Raw genomic sequence first — 17,021 nt, forward strand, 5'->3', positions numbered from 1 at the left:
TCAGTCTGTACATTCCTACAGGATGGATAATATAGGTCATCTGACCACATATTGACCTCTGGTATTTAGATTATTCTGGATTCTCACCTTTTCCACTCTCACCTGTCCTCTTTCAGCACTGGTTGTTTTTTTTGTTGTTTGTTTGTTTGTTTTTAAAATGGCTTTGTTAGGTACAAGAGAATTGCTCTAGATTGTGCCTGGGGACTAGCCCCATGCATAGCAGTGTCAGTGTTGGGTGAGTGCAAAGGTGGCTTAAAGTTATCTTTGCACCTCCAACCTTCCTGAGCTGCAACTGAAAAATGCATGGCACGGTTCACAATCTGGGCAATTTTCCTTTGAATTAATAAGGAGAATCATTAAACTAGAGTGGGCTTTTTTTGTATTGCAAAGGAGCTGTAAACAAACCTGGACAGCACTGCACAAATGCCTCAGCCCCCGCCTCTAGTATGTTTTTGATTGACACCGGTGTTATATGACTGAGGAGAGTGATTTTAAGTGACATCTTCAGACACAAGGTCACAGTAAAAGATTTAATTTGTTTGAAAAGTTAAAACATGAAGTCACTGATTGGAACAGTTGGTGAGAGACAGTCAGATTGGCAACGTGAATTGCTAGAGTTGTGAATGTGTTGTGTTGTGCTGTAGCTTTCAGTTTTAAGCTTAATTTGGCTTTTTTCATCCGATATTCCTTTCAGGATCTTATACCTACTTATTGGCTAATAAATGAGACTAGTATACAGTGTCTCATGTCTGTGTCAAGTCACTTCTTTTCTAACTTACTTCTGGAGTTGAACCATTCCTGACCATTGAAACTGGGATGGCATTTTTAATGGGGATGGGTGGCAGATAGAGAACAAAAGAGAGCATTACGTAAAGAAAAACATTATTTTATAATGTATGCTTTTGTTTGTTTTATATACAAAACAGAATATATGTATATATTTGCACACATTTTAGACCAACTTAATTTTCTTGTTTTTTATCATGCATTTACTTCTGTAATTCAAATAACATTCTAAGTTGTGTGTCATGCTGGGTTTCCACCAGTTTTCAAAGTGTGGAACTCTTCCCCGTGTCCGCCATGCTAATGAATATATAAGGAGTAATAATATCTCACCAGAGCTCAACTTGACTTTGTTTTTGTGACTTTATTGAAACAGTTTTATTCTGTTCTCTTAATATTAGGCACCTTTATTATATGACAAGAATGGTTACTATTGTCTAATGTCTTAGTAATACCTACCATGAAGTTACTGCAATTTCAAGAAAATAAAAAACACTTTTAAACTTAATGATTTCAAGCCATTTTTTCTTTTTTGTTTTAATGTTTTTTAAGAAATTATGTTGGAAGCTATGAAGAGGCAATATTTTATTTTACGGATTACATATAAACATAATTGGACAGCCTTTCAAAAGCCAATGTGCAAAATGTTTGTGTTTTTGCGTGTGCCCAATATAGGTATTGAAATGCCTAATTTGTTCCCATGCGTCTTTGCATCTGGGATTTGTATGCCTGTTTTAGAGTGCATACTTTTGGATACCTGACCCACTTTTTTAGGTGGGACCAACTGGAGCAGTAAGGGTTGAAATCTGCATGTAAGCTCCACAACACAGAACTTCAGAAAGGGATCCTCGGTAATCCTACCTATCTCTTGCTTTTTTCCTTCCATAACTTTTGAAGTTCACTACTGACAAACTATATAAAGCCTAAATGAAAATTATAGATTTCTATTAGAGGTATAGCAAGTAATTATGTTTTTTATGACAAATCATGTAAGGAATTATTATAATTAGTGTAGTATGTTTTCACAGGTCAGTCCAGCAGCTTCTGCACGATTTGGTCACTATTATGATGGATCTAAAACGGTGTCTCCAGAACTACTTCAATCTACAAAGTGGCACCGTTTTTTCCTTCCTGAAGAAAAGTCTTTGCACCCTGAAATAAAAACTTGGTAAGTTCTTAACCCATGTGTTACTTATATTTTTAGTTATTTGCATGCAAGTTAAGTTAAGGGAAAGATTTTTAGAAGTGCCTAGCCAGTTGGTTATTACCTGTATCACTGGCTTCCAGTGCCACTTGTACTCCTAAAATCCTTTAATTGCTTTTGAAAATCTCCCCCTAAATGTTTGCAATCAAGGAGTAATATAAAGTAATACTGAGAATGAAAGGTCAAAAATAGTTTAAATTGCAAAAAGAAATCTAAATCTGTTTTCCAAGTTGGAAATTTATAATAATGTGGGTTAAGCATAAATAAAATGAGAGACCAGAAACGCAATGAATAGTCGTAGCTGGGGACTGGCATACCTCTTCTACTGTATCTTTCTGGCAGTGTCTCAAGATACTTCTCTAATGTTAAATACAATAACTCCTCACTTAACGTCGTCCTGGTTAACGTTGTTTCATTGTTCTGTTGCTGATCAATTAGGGAACATGCTCGTTTAAAGTTGTGCAATGCTCCCTTCTAATGTCGTTTGACAGCCGCCTGCTTTGTCCACTGCTTGCAGAAAGAGCAGCCCGTTGCAGCTAGCTGGTGGGGGTTTGGAACCAGGGTGGACCGGCAGCCCCCTATCAGCTCCCCCTATCAGCTCCCTTCTCCCCTAAGTTCCCTGTGCGGCAGCTGCCCAACAGGCTAGTAATTGCAGCTGTCCCTTCCCACACTGCCATGTGCTGCTCCTGCCCTCTGCCTTGGAGCTGCTCCCTGAGACTCCTGCTTGCTGTGCAGGGGGGAGGGGAGGAAGAGGGGGGCTAATGTCAGGATGTCCCACTCCCCCCTGCTCCTGCACCCCACTTACCCCATCTTCCAAAGAGCAGGGGGGACACAAGACAGGGCTCAGGACAGAGGAAGCTTGCTGGCAGCAGCAGCTGCAGTCTCAGCAAGCTGATCTAATTAACAAGGCAGTGTACTTAAAGGGGAAATGCGCATTTCTCTCACACACACAGTGTGTGTCTCTGTCTGTGATGCTCTCTCCCCTCCCTCCATTCCTGCTGCCTTTTAGAGTGTGAGAGTTAACCCTTGAGGGCTCAGCCAATTGCTAGTTCATCATTTAGCAGTAAGGCATTCCCTAGGAAATATCCCACCCTCTGACTCCTCCACCTCAGCTAAGCTTCACAATCATCATCACTGTGTGCCAGTACTGAATTGTTTTGTTTAAAACTTATATTTTTGTGTGTGTGTGTATAATATATAAAATAGTCTTTTGTCTGGAGAAAAAAATTCCCTGGAACCGAACTGCCTCATTTACATTAATTCTTATGGGGAAATTGGATTCACTTAACATCGTTTCGCTTAAAGTCACATTTTTCAGGAACACAACTACAACGTTAAGTGAGGAGTTACTGTATAGATTAAGTAGTCTATCTCCTTATTCAGCCTGAACCTTTTGGTGGTCTTATTTCTGTGTTTTATAAACTTCTAGGTATAGAGCCAAGTCCTGAGAAGTATTTTAATGTTATTTTTTTTAGAATTAAAATACAGTATGGCGCAATTAAAAAATCTGATTCATAAAAGAATACATTGTTTCACTGAGTGCTTTTTCGGAAATGTAAACAATCTAAAGAGTACTCTGTTTGCTGATACCAGTGTCAGCATTACATGATCAAAATCAGATTCTAGCTAGACTTGTAAATAAAGCAGTTTGTACACTTTTAGGAGATGGGACAAATTGTAAGGGCACTATTTCTATAATAAACATTTAACATAATTAACACACAATGTATAATACACCTTTTGAATGGCAGGGGCCACAGAATTTGGTCACACAAGGATTTTATTTGGCCAGTTGCCAAAGTGGGGCTACATTGCCACCCAGCAGATGTCCCACTCTTCTTGTGCCATTCTACAAAGTGTCACTAACTGGGATGGGTTTCAGGCCATCTGTGGGTATGAAATATATGTGTATTTTTATTTCTAATCAAAGTAAGCATTATGTAGGGACTCCATTCATAGAAGAAACTCTTATCAAGGGATGTACTATTTGTGCAAAAAAAGGTGCAAATACACATACCAGCCAACTGTGGCTTTGAACCTGCAGCTAACTGAACTGGCCCTATTGGCCTCTTTGAACTAGAGCGCTTAATAGCAGCATTGGGAGACCTAAATATAATCACATGTTGCTGGTATTTCTTTGAAGCAACCTATTAGAAAAGGGTGTTAAAATGCAATACATTAAAAGAATACTAAGGTCTTCTGCAATGTTATGAAAATAAATTTTAAACACTTAGATCAAGATTTTTAAGAATGATTAATAGGGCTGTAAAGTGATTAAAAATATTAATTGTGATTAAGTGCATGATTAAAAAAATTAATCATGCGATTAATCATGCTGTTAATAATAGAATACCATTTATTTAAATATTTTGGATGTTTTCTACATTTTCAGATATATTTATTTCAATTACAACACAGAATACTCACTTTATATTATTATTTTTATTTCAAATATTTGCACTGTAAAAAACGAAAGAAATAGTATTTTTCAATTCACCTAATACAAGTACTGTAGTGCAATCTCTTTAGCATACAAGTTCAACTTACAAATGTGGAATTATGTACAAAAAATAACTACATTCGAAAATAAAACAATGTAAAACTTTAGAGCCTACAAGTCCACTCAGTCCTGCTTCAGCCAATCGCTCAGACAAAATAAGTTTGGTTACAATTTGCAGGAGATAATGCTGCCCGCTTCGTGTTTACAATGTCACCTGAAAGTAAGAACAGGCGTTTGCATGGCACTGTTGTAGCCGGCGTCACAAGATATTTATGGGCCAGATGCTCTAAAGGTTCATGTGTCTCTTCATGCGTCAATTACCATTCCAGAGGACATGCATCCATGCTGATGATGGGTTCTGCTCGATAATGATCCAAAGCAGAACGGACCGACGCATGTTCATTTTCATCATCTGAGTCAGATGCCACCAGCAGAAGGTTGATTTTCTATTTTGGTGGTTTGGGTTCTCTAGTTTCCGCATCAGAATGTTGCTCTTTTAAGACTTCTGAAGCATGCTCCACACCTCGCCCCTCTCAGATTTTGGACGGTACTTCAGATTCTTAAACCTTGGGTCCAGTGCTGTAGCTATTTTTAGAAATCTCACATTGGTACCTTCTTTGCGTTTTGTCAAATCTGCTGTGAAAGTGTCCTTAAAACAAACATGTGGTGGGTCATCATCCGAGCCTGCTATAACATGAAATATATGGCAGAATGCAGGTAAAACTGAGCAGGGGACAAACAATTCTCCCTCAAAGAGTTCAGTCACATTATTTTTTTAAAAAGCAACATCTACATGGAAGCATGTCCTCTGGAATGATGGCTGAAGCATGAAGAGGCATACGAATGTTTAGCATATCTGGCATGTAAATACCTTGTAACTCTGGCTCACATTATAAATAAGAAGCAGGCAGCCTATCTCGTAAACGTAAACAAACTTGTTTGTCTTAATGATTGGCTGAACAAGAAGTGGGACCAAGTGGACTTCTAGTCTCTAAAGTTTTACATTGTTTTGTTTTTGAGTGCAGTTATGTAACAAAAAAAAAAACCTACATTTGTAAGTTACATTTGCACAATAAAGAGATTGTACTACAGTACTTGTATGAGTTAAATTGAAAAATACTATTTCTTTTGTTTATAATTTTTTACAGAGCAAATATTTATAATAAAAATAATAATATAAAATGAGTGTTGTATACTTTGTATTCTGTGTAGAAATCAGTGTATTTGAAAATGTAGAAAAACATCCACAAATATTTAATACATTTCAATTAGTATTCTATTGCTTAACAGTGCGATAAATCACAATTAATTTTTTAAACTGTGATTAATTTTTTTGAGTTAATTGTGTGAGTTAACAGTGATTAATCGACATCTCTAATGATTAGTGATTGAATGTCTTGAATTTTGTAAGCCCAATTGGGACACATTAAGAGGGCCTGATTTTCAGGGGGTGGGTGCTCAACACTTTCTTGGTTAGGTACCCAAAATCACTTTTAACTTTTGAAAATATAGGCCTCAGTATTTCAAAGTGACTAGTCATTCACAGAGTGAATAAGAATTTTATGACTGTGGAGACACATTCCATTTACTTCAATCCCAATATTTTAAAGGAGTCTACAAGTAATATTGAATCCAAGAACCTGCCTATCTTTAGGGGTTGAAGATATAGATTCAGTAACATTATGTACACAAGAGATTTCTCAAAACTAACACAATTAATAGCGTAGAGAAAAGGGAAGATGTTGTAGAATTGATTTAGTTGGTAACTATTAATATTTTACCTAAATGTTTACATATAAAATGTATGCACATAATTTAAATTTGGAATATGACTTGTCTTATGGCAATTCATAAAAATGGCATTAATTTCACAAAAATTGGACTTTTTAAAAAAATAGAAGTGTTAAACTCTAATGTGGTATGATTCATACACAAATATTTTACAGGTGATTAAGGCTTTAAAGTAAGAAACTTTTCTCTACTCTAAGATACACATCTTGTAAATACAGCTAATGCCCAAACATTTCAGATTATGCAAGTGACTGCATCAAAACTAAAGGTGGGGCAAAATTTGTGTGGGCTTACCCAAAGAAGGACAGCTCTGCTTTGTGGTTGTGGGGAGTGGGGGAGAGAGGAAGAAGGTCAGAAACTGCTGTAAAAGGTGCTCTGTGGTCAACTTTGCAGCAATGACCCCCTCACACCCAGGAATGTGCATAAAAGTACGAAACTTGGGTGCCACAAGTCTCTATGTGAAAGCAGTGAGGAAACTAGCACCCACCCTCCCTCCCCTAGTAGCCAGCAAATGGAGGCGAATGGCAGGCTGGGTTAGGACCTGCTGTGGGCATTATGCTAGTCGCCCCATTTAAAAGGGGGCTGGGAAGGAATTTTTCTCACATCACCAGAATTGGCTTCGGTGGAGTGTGGTTTTTTCGCCTTCCTCACAGCGGGTGTGAGGATGGACCTTTTCTGGTGAATATAAAAGGTGGTAGGCCATATGTTGCAACTTATTTTGTAATATTGGGTGGATGTTCAGTGCAGGTACTCCATAGGGAGGGCAGCCAGTGACCAGATAAATAGCCTGGTAAAGGACTTAAAAGGGGGTACTGAATAAAGAAACAGAATGGGGGAAGGGTTTTGGGGACTCCCATAACTGGTACAGCAGGGAGCCAACTCCACCACCCATTCTCATAGCCCTCCTTAAGCTTCTTGCGAGGCTGGTGGATGGCAAGGTCCAAGTCATGGGTCAGCTGGGGGACCTGGATGGAAACAAAGGGGGTCTGGTGGAAGCCCTGGAGAATTGATTTGAATAAGCATGGATTTGCCTGCAATGTACACTTTATCTGCCGGGTAGTCCCAGACATCTATATAATAAAGTTGCGGACTGATTAAAACCCATAACAAGTCTCCTGTCCTTCTTGCGGTATACCCAAAGTGTATCGGTGCAGACTATCTAACCCCAAATGCACATTCAACAATATAAGATCATTTTCTGTGTATTCTGCATGTGGGATAAGTTAGTATATGTAAAGAAACCAACAAACAAATTTAAAAGGTCCTGAAATATCCTTTCATTTAACCACAAAATCCACAATATGTGCATATTGAACTGTGAAATATCTAGGGATAAATCCTGGCCCCATTGAAGTCAGTGGGAATTTTGCCTTTGACTTCAACAGGGGCCAAAATTTCACCCACAGTGTACACTAGGAACCCAGCAAAGTGCTGAGCAACCTCAACTTCCATTGTGATCAGGCCCTATAGGATGCCACACACAGAGCTCGTGCCTCCCTTTACACATTCTACACCTCCCTTGGAAGGTGCCCCACATACTTTGAGAACTGCTGGTCTAAAACAATTGGTATATACATTCTGCTGTATCCTTGTGATGTATTACTAGGTACTGCTTTAAAACAAAAAAAAATGAAGTAACAGTTTTTTTTATGGATGAAGTAACTGCATTTATTAGTTTTTTCCAGGCATATTCACTTCCTGGTTGTTTCTTTTCTCCTTCCTCCCACCCTCCACTACATCTGCGGTTAATGTTACTCAAGCGAAGAATATATAGCTAACCTTTAATCTGCAAGAATTCATCCTGAATGCTTCAGAGCAGAATATGAGTTTGTAAGAAAACTGTGGTGTATAAATTATGCACTGTGACTAGAACTAAAGTGGTCTTATTGCCATTATGCCTTGCTTCCCAATTGCTATGCCAGTGCATTATCTATTAATGGGCAGGACCATAAATGTGCAAAAATTTGTAGAATTGTATGTGTTAAATAGGAACCAACTTTTGTGAGTGAGGTTACAAATCATTTCAAAATATTTGTAATTCTATACACTCTCATTAACAAAATTATTCAGTATGCTCATGAGTGGCTGGACTGTTTCTATAATTATAGCTTATGCCTATTCTTTGAGAATTAGAATGTTCTCCTCCTCCCTACGCAGCTCAGATGTGGGGAGGGTTTGTCTGGGTCAGCAGGGGAAAGAAAACCTTTTGCCCCTTTAAAATTTACACACACATCCTTTCCACCCTCCCTGTGGGCACTCAGGCTCCTTGTGGCTTATCAGTGGGACACAAGGTTGCAACATAAGCCTATTGGCTCTTGTGTGCCCAAGGGGAAGGCTTATAAGCTCTTCTCCCTGCCCACGGGTGCCATTCTGCACCATAAGAAAAGCTTCTTCCCTCTTCACCTTTGGGATTAGAGTAGAACTGGGTTTTGAAATCTTGCTGTGGGCATTATTCTAGTTGTCTTTTGGGGCTTGGAAAGTCAGTGGTCTGGGCTATGTGGGGTTTTTTGTATTCTTCTCAGCAGCCTAGGGACCTATGGGTAAGTTAGGTTGTAAAAGTCATATTTTTACAACTTTACAGGTGCCCAATGTAGGTACTCATTCAATAAGGGTTAAATTCCCTGATACATCAGAATTGTAAGAAGGTTAGCAGAGGTTGTCCTAAAGAAGGTGGAAATGGGACTTCTAATATTTGCTACAGCAAGAAGACATCATCTTCTTCCACACTTTCCATAACCCCCATGCCATGGGGATGTGTTGGGGTCCCAGTGATGATACTGGGACCAGGTTAATTGTTTGGGGGGCTGACAGCAGCCATCCAGCAAGTGAAACAAAGTAATGGGGAAAGCTGATGGCAGCCCTCCACCAGTTGGCATGGATTTTAAAAGAAGAATGACCTGCTTGTTATTTCTGGGTAATTTCCAGATGTGTTAATAACTAAAGTTGTAACCTTGTTAAATTGCATTCTTGGGATTTTATCGTTCTTCCTGTGGTGTCCAGGGCAAAGAAACATAAAAATGTTTCTGAGCGAGGTCATTCCTTACTCAGTCACCAAAAAGGAAGTGTCATCCTAGGCACTTAACTGTTCACAACAGACCTGTCTGTCAGCTATGTTCACGTATGTTCTCTGAACATGTCATCAGTCTGCAGCTTTTCAAGAAGCCCTACTATACTTATTTCAACTATATGTGTGTGTAGAGTTATAAGATGTGGATTGCTGTTGGGAAGTGTCAGAGTACGTAATAAAACTCCATTTTTAGTGGTTTAATAAAAGGGAATGAAAACTAAATGGTTGAACCTGTTATCTATATCGTTAGTTCAAGTAACACACTTCTTTTGTACCTTCTGTCCAAGTTGCCCAGATAAAGCTACTAACATATTGTTTTACTTTGAAAAGATATAAAAAATATTTTGGTAATTCAGGCAAAGAGAAAATTTAAGCTGCAGCATTGAATTTTCTTGTATTTGCTGTCTTCAGAATGTATGTGCTCAGAAAATAGGTAGATAGACTTAATTTTATGTAGAGCCCAATTTTCCAGATAAATTTGCCTAAAACAGCTTAAACTGTCTTTCCTAATGGGGTCTACTTACAGATAATAAGCCTATTTTTCATACTTTTGATAACTTAACCTTTGTTAAATGCTTAGAAATTATCAATAGGAAGTCAGAGACTCTGTTGTAACCAGGTTACCATCTTGCCAGCTCCTGTTTTATCAGTTACTAGATGGCTAAACAAAAAATGATAAGAACGAATTGTTTGAACCCATTATCAGAATTAAACAGTGTTTAGTAACAACACTAAACTAAAAAAAACATTTCAAAATAAAAAATATATTCGTGGCTTTAAAATATTATGAGAAACATTGCCAGAATGATGATGTATTTTATTATGGAGTTACAGTATTTAATCAACATTTTCCATGTCCATAGTATAGGAGGCTAGTTCAAGGTCAGACAAACTATATTTTAGACACAAGCAAAAGAAATCCTATTCGCATTCAATAATAAGTTAATTTGTAGAATATTTAGCATTGTTTCTTGACTTCTTATTATGCCGTGAAGCTTTTTTTTTTCATAGCAGTAAATGAGGAGTTAACTTTTTTTTTTTTTTTTTAATTTCCTTAATGTAGCATTGCACTACTTGTGAGCACAGGAAGTGGTTACATGCAGGATTGACAATGGAAAGAAGCTACACTCATTTTCCATAAGTTTTACTGAAAGCTCCCAAATCCATTGTGTTCACTTGCACACTGAAAATATCAGAGCATGGTGGCAAAGGCAACAGGTCACCTTTTGTTGAATAGATAGTGGTGTCTTGAATAGATAGGGTGTCTTCCAGGCAATGATTACAGCTTAATGGCTTTTGTAGGTGACAAATCTGAGGAACTGTCACAGATTGAAGTGTCACTAGAGGAGGTTTTGGAATTAATTGATAAACTCAACATTAACAAGTCACCGGGACCAGATGGCATTCACCCAAGAGTTCTGAAAGAACTCAAATGTGAAGTTGCGGAACTATTAACTAAGGTTTGTAACCTGTCCTTTAAATCGGCTTCGGTACCCAATGACTGGAAGTTAGCTAATGTAACGCCAATATTTAAAAAGGGCTCTAGGGGTGATCCCGGCAATTACAGACCGGTAAGTCTAACGTCGGTACCGGGCAAATTAGTTGAAACAATAGTAAAGAATAAAATTGTCAGACACATAGAAAAACATAAACTCTTGAGCAATAGTCAACATGGTTTCTGTAAAGGGAAATCGTGTCTTACTAATCTATTAGAGTTCTTTGAAGGGGTCAACAAACATGTGGACAAGGGGGATCCGGTGGACATAGTGTACTTGGATTTCCAGAAAGCCTTTGACAAGGTCCCTCACCAAAGGCTCTTACGTAAATTAAGCTGTCATGGGATAAAAGGGAAGGTCCTTTCATGGATTGAGAACTGGTTAAAGGACAGGGAACAAAGGGTAGGAATTAATGGTAAATTCTCAGAATGGAGAGGGATAACTAGTGGTGTTCCCCAAGGGTCAGTCCTAGGACCAATCCTATTCAATTTATTCATAAATGATCTGGAGAAAGGGGTAAACAGTGAGGTGGCCAAGTTTGCAGATGATACTAAACTTCTCAAGATAGTTAAGACCAAAGCAGATTGTGAAGAACTTCAAAAAGATCTCACAAAACTAACTGATTGGGCAACAAAATGGCAAATGAAATTTAATGTGGATAAATAAAGTAATGCACATTGGAAAAAATAACCCCAACTATACATACAACATGATGGGGGCTAATTTAGCTACAACGAGTCAGGAAAAAGATCTTGGCGTCATCGTGGATAGTTCTCTGAAGATGTCCACGCAGTGTGCAGAGGCGGTCAAAAAAGCAAACAGGATGTTAGGAATCATTAAAAAGGGGATAGAGAATAAGACTGAGAATATATTATTGCCCTTATATAAATCCATGGTACGCCCACATCTTGAATACTGTGTACAGATGTGGTCTCCTCACCTCAAAAAAGATATTCTAGCACTAGAAAAGGTTCAGAAAAGGGCAACTAAAATGATTAGGGGTTTAGAGAGGGTCCCATATGAGGAAAGATTAAAGAGGCTAGGACTCTTCAGCTTGGAAAAGAGAAGACTAAGGGGGGACATGATAGAGGTATATAAAATCATGAGTGATGTTGAGAAAGTGGATAAGGAAAAGTTATTTACTTATTCCCATAATACAAGAACTAGGGGTCACCAAATGAAATTAATAGGCAGCAGGTTTAAAACAAATAAAAGGAAGTTCTTCACGCAGCGCACAGTCAACTTGTGGAACTCCTTACCTGAGGAGGTTGTGAAGGCTAGGACTATAACAATGTTTAAAAGGGGACTGGATAAATTCATGGTGGCTAAGTCCATAAATGGCTATTAGCCAGAATGGGTAAGAATGGTGTCCCTAGCCTCTGTTCGTCAGAGGATGGAGATGGATGGCAGGAGAGAGATCACTTGATCATTGCCTGTTAGGTTCACTCCCTCAGGGGCACCTGGCATTGGCCACTGTCGGTAGACAGATACTGGGCTAGATGGACCTTTGGTCTGACCTGGTACGGCCTTTCTTATGTTCTTATGTTATGTTCTGATGCTAGGGAATGGTTGACTGGAGTTTATCCACAAAATTTGACTTTTTGTAGTTGTTCTATTCTGGTTTGGCCTGCAAATTCTGTATAATATGGTAGGTGGTCTTTAGACATTCCTCATGTAGACTGTGTACTGCTGAAGTTATTTGCAGTTGTGCATTTCATATGCAATATTAAATTAAAGTATCTATTGAAATATAGAGTAACTCGATTTAACTGATAATGGTTGAATGATGTGAGGCTACCAAAGGGGTTAAAGAAAAAACAGTAACCAAAAACTGAAGTCTAATTTTGACCCAGGAGTAAAACTCCTGCAATCTAGGTATATATGAGAATATTTTAAAGGTCTGTTAAATTTAAAAAAATGTAATGACAGAAGACGCTAAGATGTTATTGATCTACTGTAAGGACTGTTTTGATTTCATCATTATATAGTAAAAACTCCATGCAGATAAATTCAGAACTGTATATTTGCTAAAAGCTATTTTTAAATTAAAGCACCTTTTAGTTTCTGAGGTGAGCAATATGTAGCTTTTGTAGTAGTATTTGAAGTGTATTTTTTAAAGCCAGTTAGTTTAATGCTGACTGCTAATTTGAAACAGTATTGTGTTTGTTTGTTTAAGAAACTAAGCATATGTTTGTCTGAAATCTGATTTTTACGTGCTCCGCACCAGCACACACACAGAGTTTATTCTCCCTCCTCAAATGTGGGTGTACGCAACTTAAAGTCAAATTTAGTTAAATTTCTATTCAGGTATGTATACTGTGAAATACATTCAGAATTAAAATATTGTTAACCTTTGATAAACCACAGAAGTAGCTCAATATTGTGAAACCGAACAAATGTTAAAATTAATACAGAACATGATAATATATTTTCTAAAGTCCTTAAGTGACTTTGCAGCCCAAGTCTCATTGAAAGTCAGTGAGATTTAAGTTCTTAAAGCTGTAATCCTATAAAGATTTAGGCACATGCTTAACTTCATGTACAATGAGTATTCCATTGACTTCATTGGGACTATTCAGAGTGCATAAAGTTAGTCCCCGATTCTGTGAAGACTTACGCTTGTGCTCACTTTAAAAATGGGAGTTAGGCTCCTAAATTATTTAGTCACTTGTGAAAGTTTTATCCTATATCCTCCAAGTAACTTTTAAACAAATTAATCCTCACAACCCCTCTGTGAGGTAAGTGGAAAAGAATTGTTATCCTTAAGGATATATGATAAAACTATATTATACTGTACTGTTATGTATTTTAAGCTTTGTTATGGTATAAAAATAACAAAAGGAAAATAAAACAAACTGCACTGAATTTACTTCTTAATCTATTTAAATGGAAAGGGGCTGATGATAATTTTTTATTGTTACTGCGGTATGTATGAAAATTAAAATGGTAGAAGACGAGCTCAGATGAACAGGATATTGATCAGGTGTACTTAAAATAGCAGTTCATTAGGTATGTGTTAATTATATGAGATTACTTCTGAAATGCTATGGTGGTTTCATATTTTAAATTGCTTATTAAATCATTAATTTTATAGCAGGTAAATGAGCCTTACACTGTCATCGTAATCTCTGCAGATTTTACCTTTCTTACCATGTCGTCAGGGCACTTAAAGCAATAACAACTAGCTTTCTAGAAATACTGTATTAACACCTAGTTTGTTCAAAGAGGATTTATTGCTTCTGCTCTGTTTTTGTTTCTATCATGTGTCTACCACTTTCAGGCTTAAAACTGCATGTGTTTAATTTTTGTTTACTTTTTTGTATGGCTAATATAGATTCATAAAAAAGTATCAGAATGTTTATTAAATTAAATTATCTTCTCACTGACAGTAATATGACCTGTGGTTATACCAGGCTGCTTCAATCTATCCAGAGGATCATATACCAGGAAGGATTTGATGGATCCTATCCCCAGGTACTGAGCACCTTCAGTGTCTTCTATAATCATGTAACTAATGTTGTTTTCAAAATTCTCTCTAGGGTTACACATGAAAGGTCTTGGAATAATTAACAGCGAACAAGCTGTTTCTAAGCATTGCTGAAGTAAACAAGTAAAGTAAATAGAGAGCCTGGTTCATATGTTAATGTGTATTCGGAGTTTTACTTAGTTCTCAACGGATGTGGGTAGACTGTGCAAATTAACTGTAAACCAACATTTTTTTAAAAGGCTTATTCTATGCTAGTAGCTATTAAAATAGGTTGCTAAATAAAATGAAACTAGGCAAAGTGTATTTTCCCCTGTAGATTTTTCAGATGGCTGTTTTAACAACGTGGAGTTCAAGATTAATTCACAAAACTATTGAGAGCTGGCAGTGTATTCCATGCTGTGAGGTTTGGGATTTGTTGGTAAATTAAAAGACATGTATCTTTCAATAACAAGAATTGAAACACAAAGAGCTATTATAATGCCATTAACCATTTATAGCTCTCAGAACAGCTTACCTTCAGGCATATCTGTAAATACTCATAAATCACAGAATGAATCATCCAGAATAAAGACAACAATTTCAGAGGAAAACTTTTTCTAGTTTAACCAATACTCAGCTGACACCTTTCTTTGTCTTATTCAATCATTCTTTGGAGTTCACCTAAATAAAATAATCAGTCATGTGTGGTGATGCTTAATTGATAGATAATTATATTATCTTCATTGCTGTTATAAAATAGAAACTTTATTAAGGTAGAAATTACCTATTATTGGTTCTGGAGAATGTCAAAAAATATAATGTGCTATATACTACTAGGCAGTTGAATTAAAACTATCTATGGGGAAGACAGCCTTGGATTTTGTTTGGCTGCTTTTCTGTCTAGGAGTATTTTTTAGGAATATTAACTATATGGAATACTTGTGTGTTCATTTAGCTTATTTTTGCAGTTTTCAGTCTCTGCAGAGATTCATGGGCAAGCATGTTTTCCCTTTGGTGGCAGTGCCCGTCTGGAGAAGTAAATTGGTCCCTGACAGGCACCTCTCCCCACTTGCTGTGGTAACCATGACAACAGGCATGTCATAACAGTTCCCACAGTATAGTATGCAGAGCTGCTCCTCCAACAAGATGACAGGTCCTCTGGAAGCAAGAAATCTTACAGAATGCAAAAAGCAACAGAACCAAAGTGACATGAACACCCTGGGAACCTTCAGTCGGCAAATAATGTGCTACTGGAAAAGACTCCAGTAACTGTGTTTGTTTTTCTTAGGCGTTGGTTTTAGCTTAAATATAGAACCTATGTATATTCCTGAGAAACATTTATATTTTAAAACAAAATGATGAAGTCCATAATTTTTGGATAGTTTTTTTGCAAAAAAATGAGGAATAAAACATCAACTAACATTGTTCAAAGGAATACTCATAATGTGCACTATTTTAAAATATTTTGTTAATATTAATAAAATCAAAACCAAAAAACTCCATGCAGATAAATTTAGAACTGTATATTTGATAAAAGCTATTTTTAAATTAAAGCACCTTTTAGTTTCTGAGGTGAGCAATATGTAGCTTTAAGTGTTCGAAATGTATTCTTTTTAAGCCAGTTAGTTTAATTTAGAAAGCCATTAGATCATGCCTAGATACTAATTTCTGCTTCAGGGAAGATATAGAGAGCTTGAAAATGAAAATGATTTGCTGGAGCTGAAATGTTACTTTTCTAGAATAATCTTTTCCCTATTCACGACCTTTCTTCACACAGCATATTTTGCATGTTTAGGGAGCCCTGTATAATACAACACTAATAAAAGTACATTCAAAATTGAAATTAATTGAGGGACAGATCATGCTCTGGGTCTGTGACCTATAGATTTCCCATTCTATGGGTAATTCAGCTGTTTCCATGGTATTGCACTCCTTTCCCTTAACCGAGTCCTGAGAAGGGCTTTCTCTATGGCCAAATAGAAAGAGGGTGGACCTGGGACAGGCTGTATCTCCCCTACTTCCCCTCTTCCAAAAAACTGAAAACAACCCTCTGTGAAATTGTATTAACTTCTGAGTGGTGCCCCTCTCCACCTGGAAGAATCCTCATTGATAAAAAGAACAGGAGTACTTGTGGCACCTGAGAGACTAACAAATTTATTTGAGCATAAGCTTTCGAGGGCTACAGCCCACTTCATCGGACGCATGCAGGGGAAAATACAGTAGGAAGATGTATATACACACACAGAGAACATGAAACAATATGTGTTACCATACACACTCTAACGAGAGTGATCAGTTAAGGTGAGCTATTACCAGCAGGAGAGAGAAAAACTTTTTGTAGTGGTAATCAAAATGGTCCATTTGCAGCAGTTGACAAGAAGTTGTGAGGAACAGTGTGTGTGTGTGGGGAGGGAATAAACATGGGGAAATAGTTTTACTTTGTGTAATGACCCATCCACTCCCAGTCTTTATTTAAGCCTAATTTAATGGTGTCCATTTTGCAAATTAATTCCAATTCAGCAGTCTCTCGTTGGAGTCTGTTTTTGAAGGTTTTTTTGTTGTAATATTGCGACTTTTAGGTCTGTAATCGAGTGACCAGGGAGATTGAAGTGTTCTCCGACCTGTTTTTGAATGTTATAATTCTTGATGTAGCTGATTTGTGCTACTCTGAAACCTCTTATTGATAGTAGCTCACGTGAAACTGGAGGAGAGCC

At 37.3% G+C, this 17,021-nt stretch overlaps 1 protein-coding gene across 6 annotated transcripts in view; it reads left to right on the top strand.

Moving 5' to 3' along the window:
* The window catches only part of ELP4 (elongator acetyltransferase complex subunit 4), a 293,928-nt gene that overhangs the window by 68,903 nt on the left and 208,004 nt on the right, over window positions 1-17,021 (top strand). For all 6 annotated transcript variants that reach the window (XM_045016036.1, XM_045016038.1, XM_045016037.1 and 3 more), the window contains exons 5-6: window positions 1,812-1,951; window positions 14,231-14,315. In XM_045016036.1, the coding sequence (XP_044871971.1) occupies window positions 1,812-1,951; window positions 14,231-14,315 (225 nt within the window). The remainder of the gene's footprint in view (window positions 1-1,811; window positions 1,952-14,230; window positions 14,316-17,021) is intronic.

This window comes from Mauremys mutica, chromosome 4 (genome assembly GCF_020497125.1).
Source record: "Mauremys mutica isolate MM-2020 ecotype Southern chromosome 4, ASM2049712v1, whole genome shotgun sequence".
In the NCBI taxonomy this organism is placed as follows: domain Eukaryota; kingdom Metazoa; phylum Chordata; order Testudines; family Geoemydidae; genus Mauremys; species Mauremys mutica.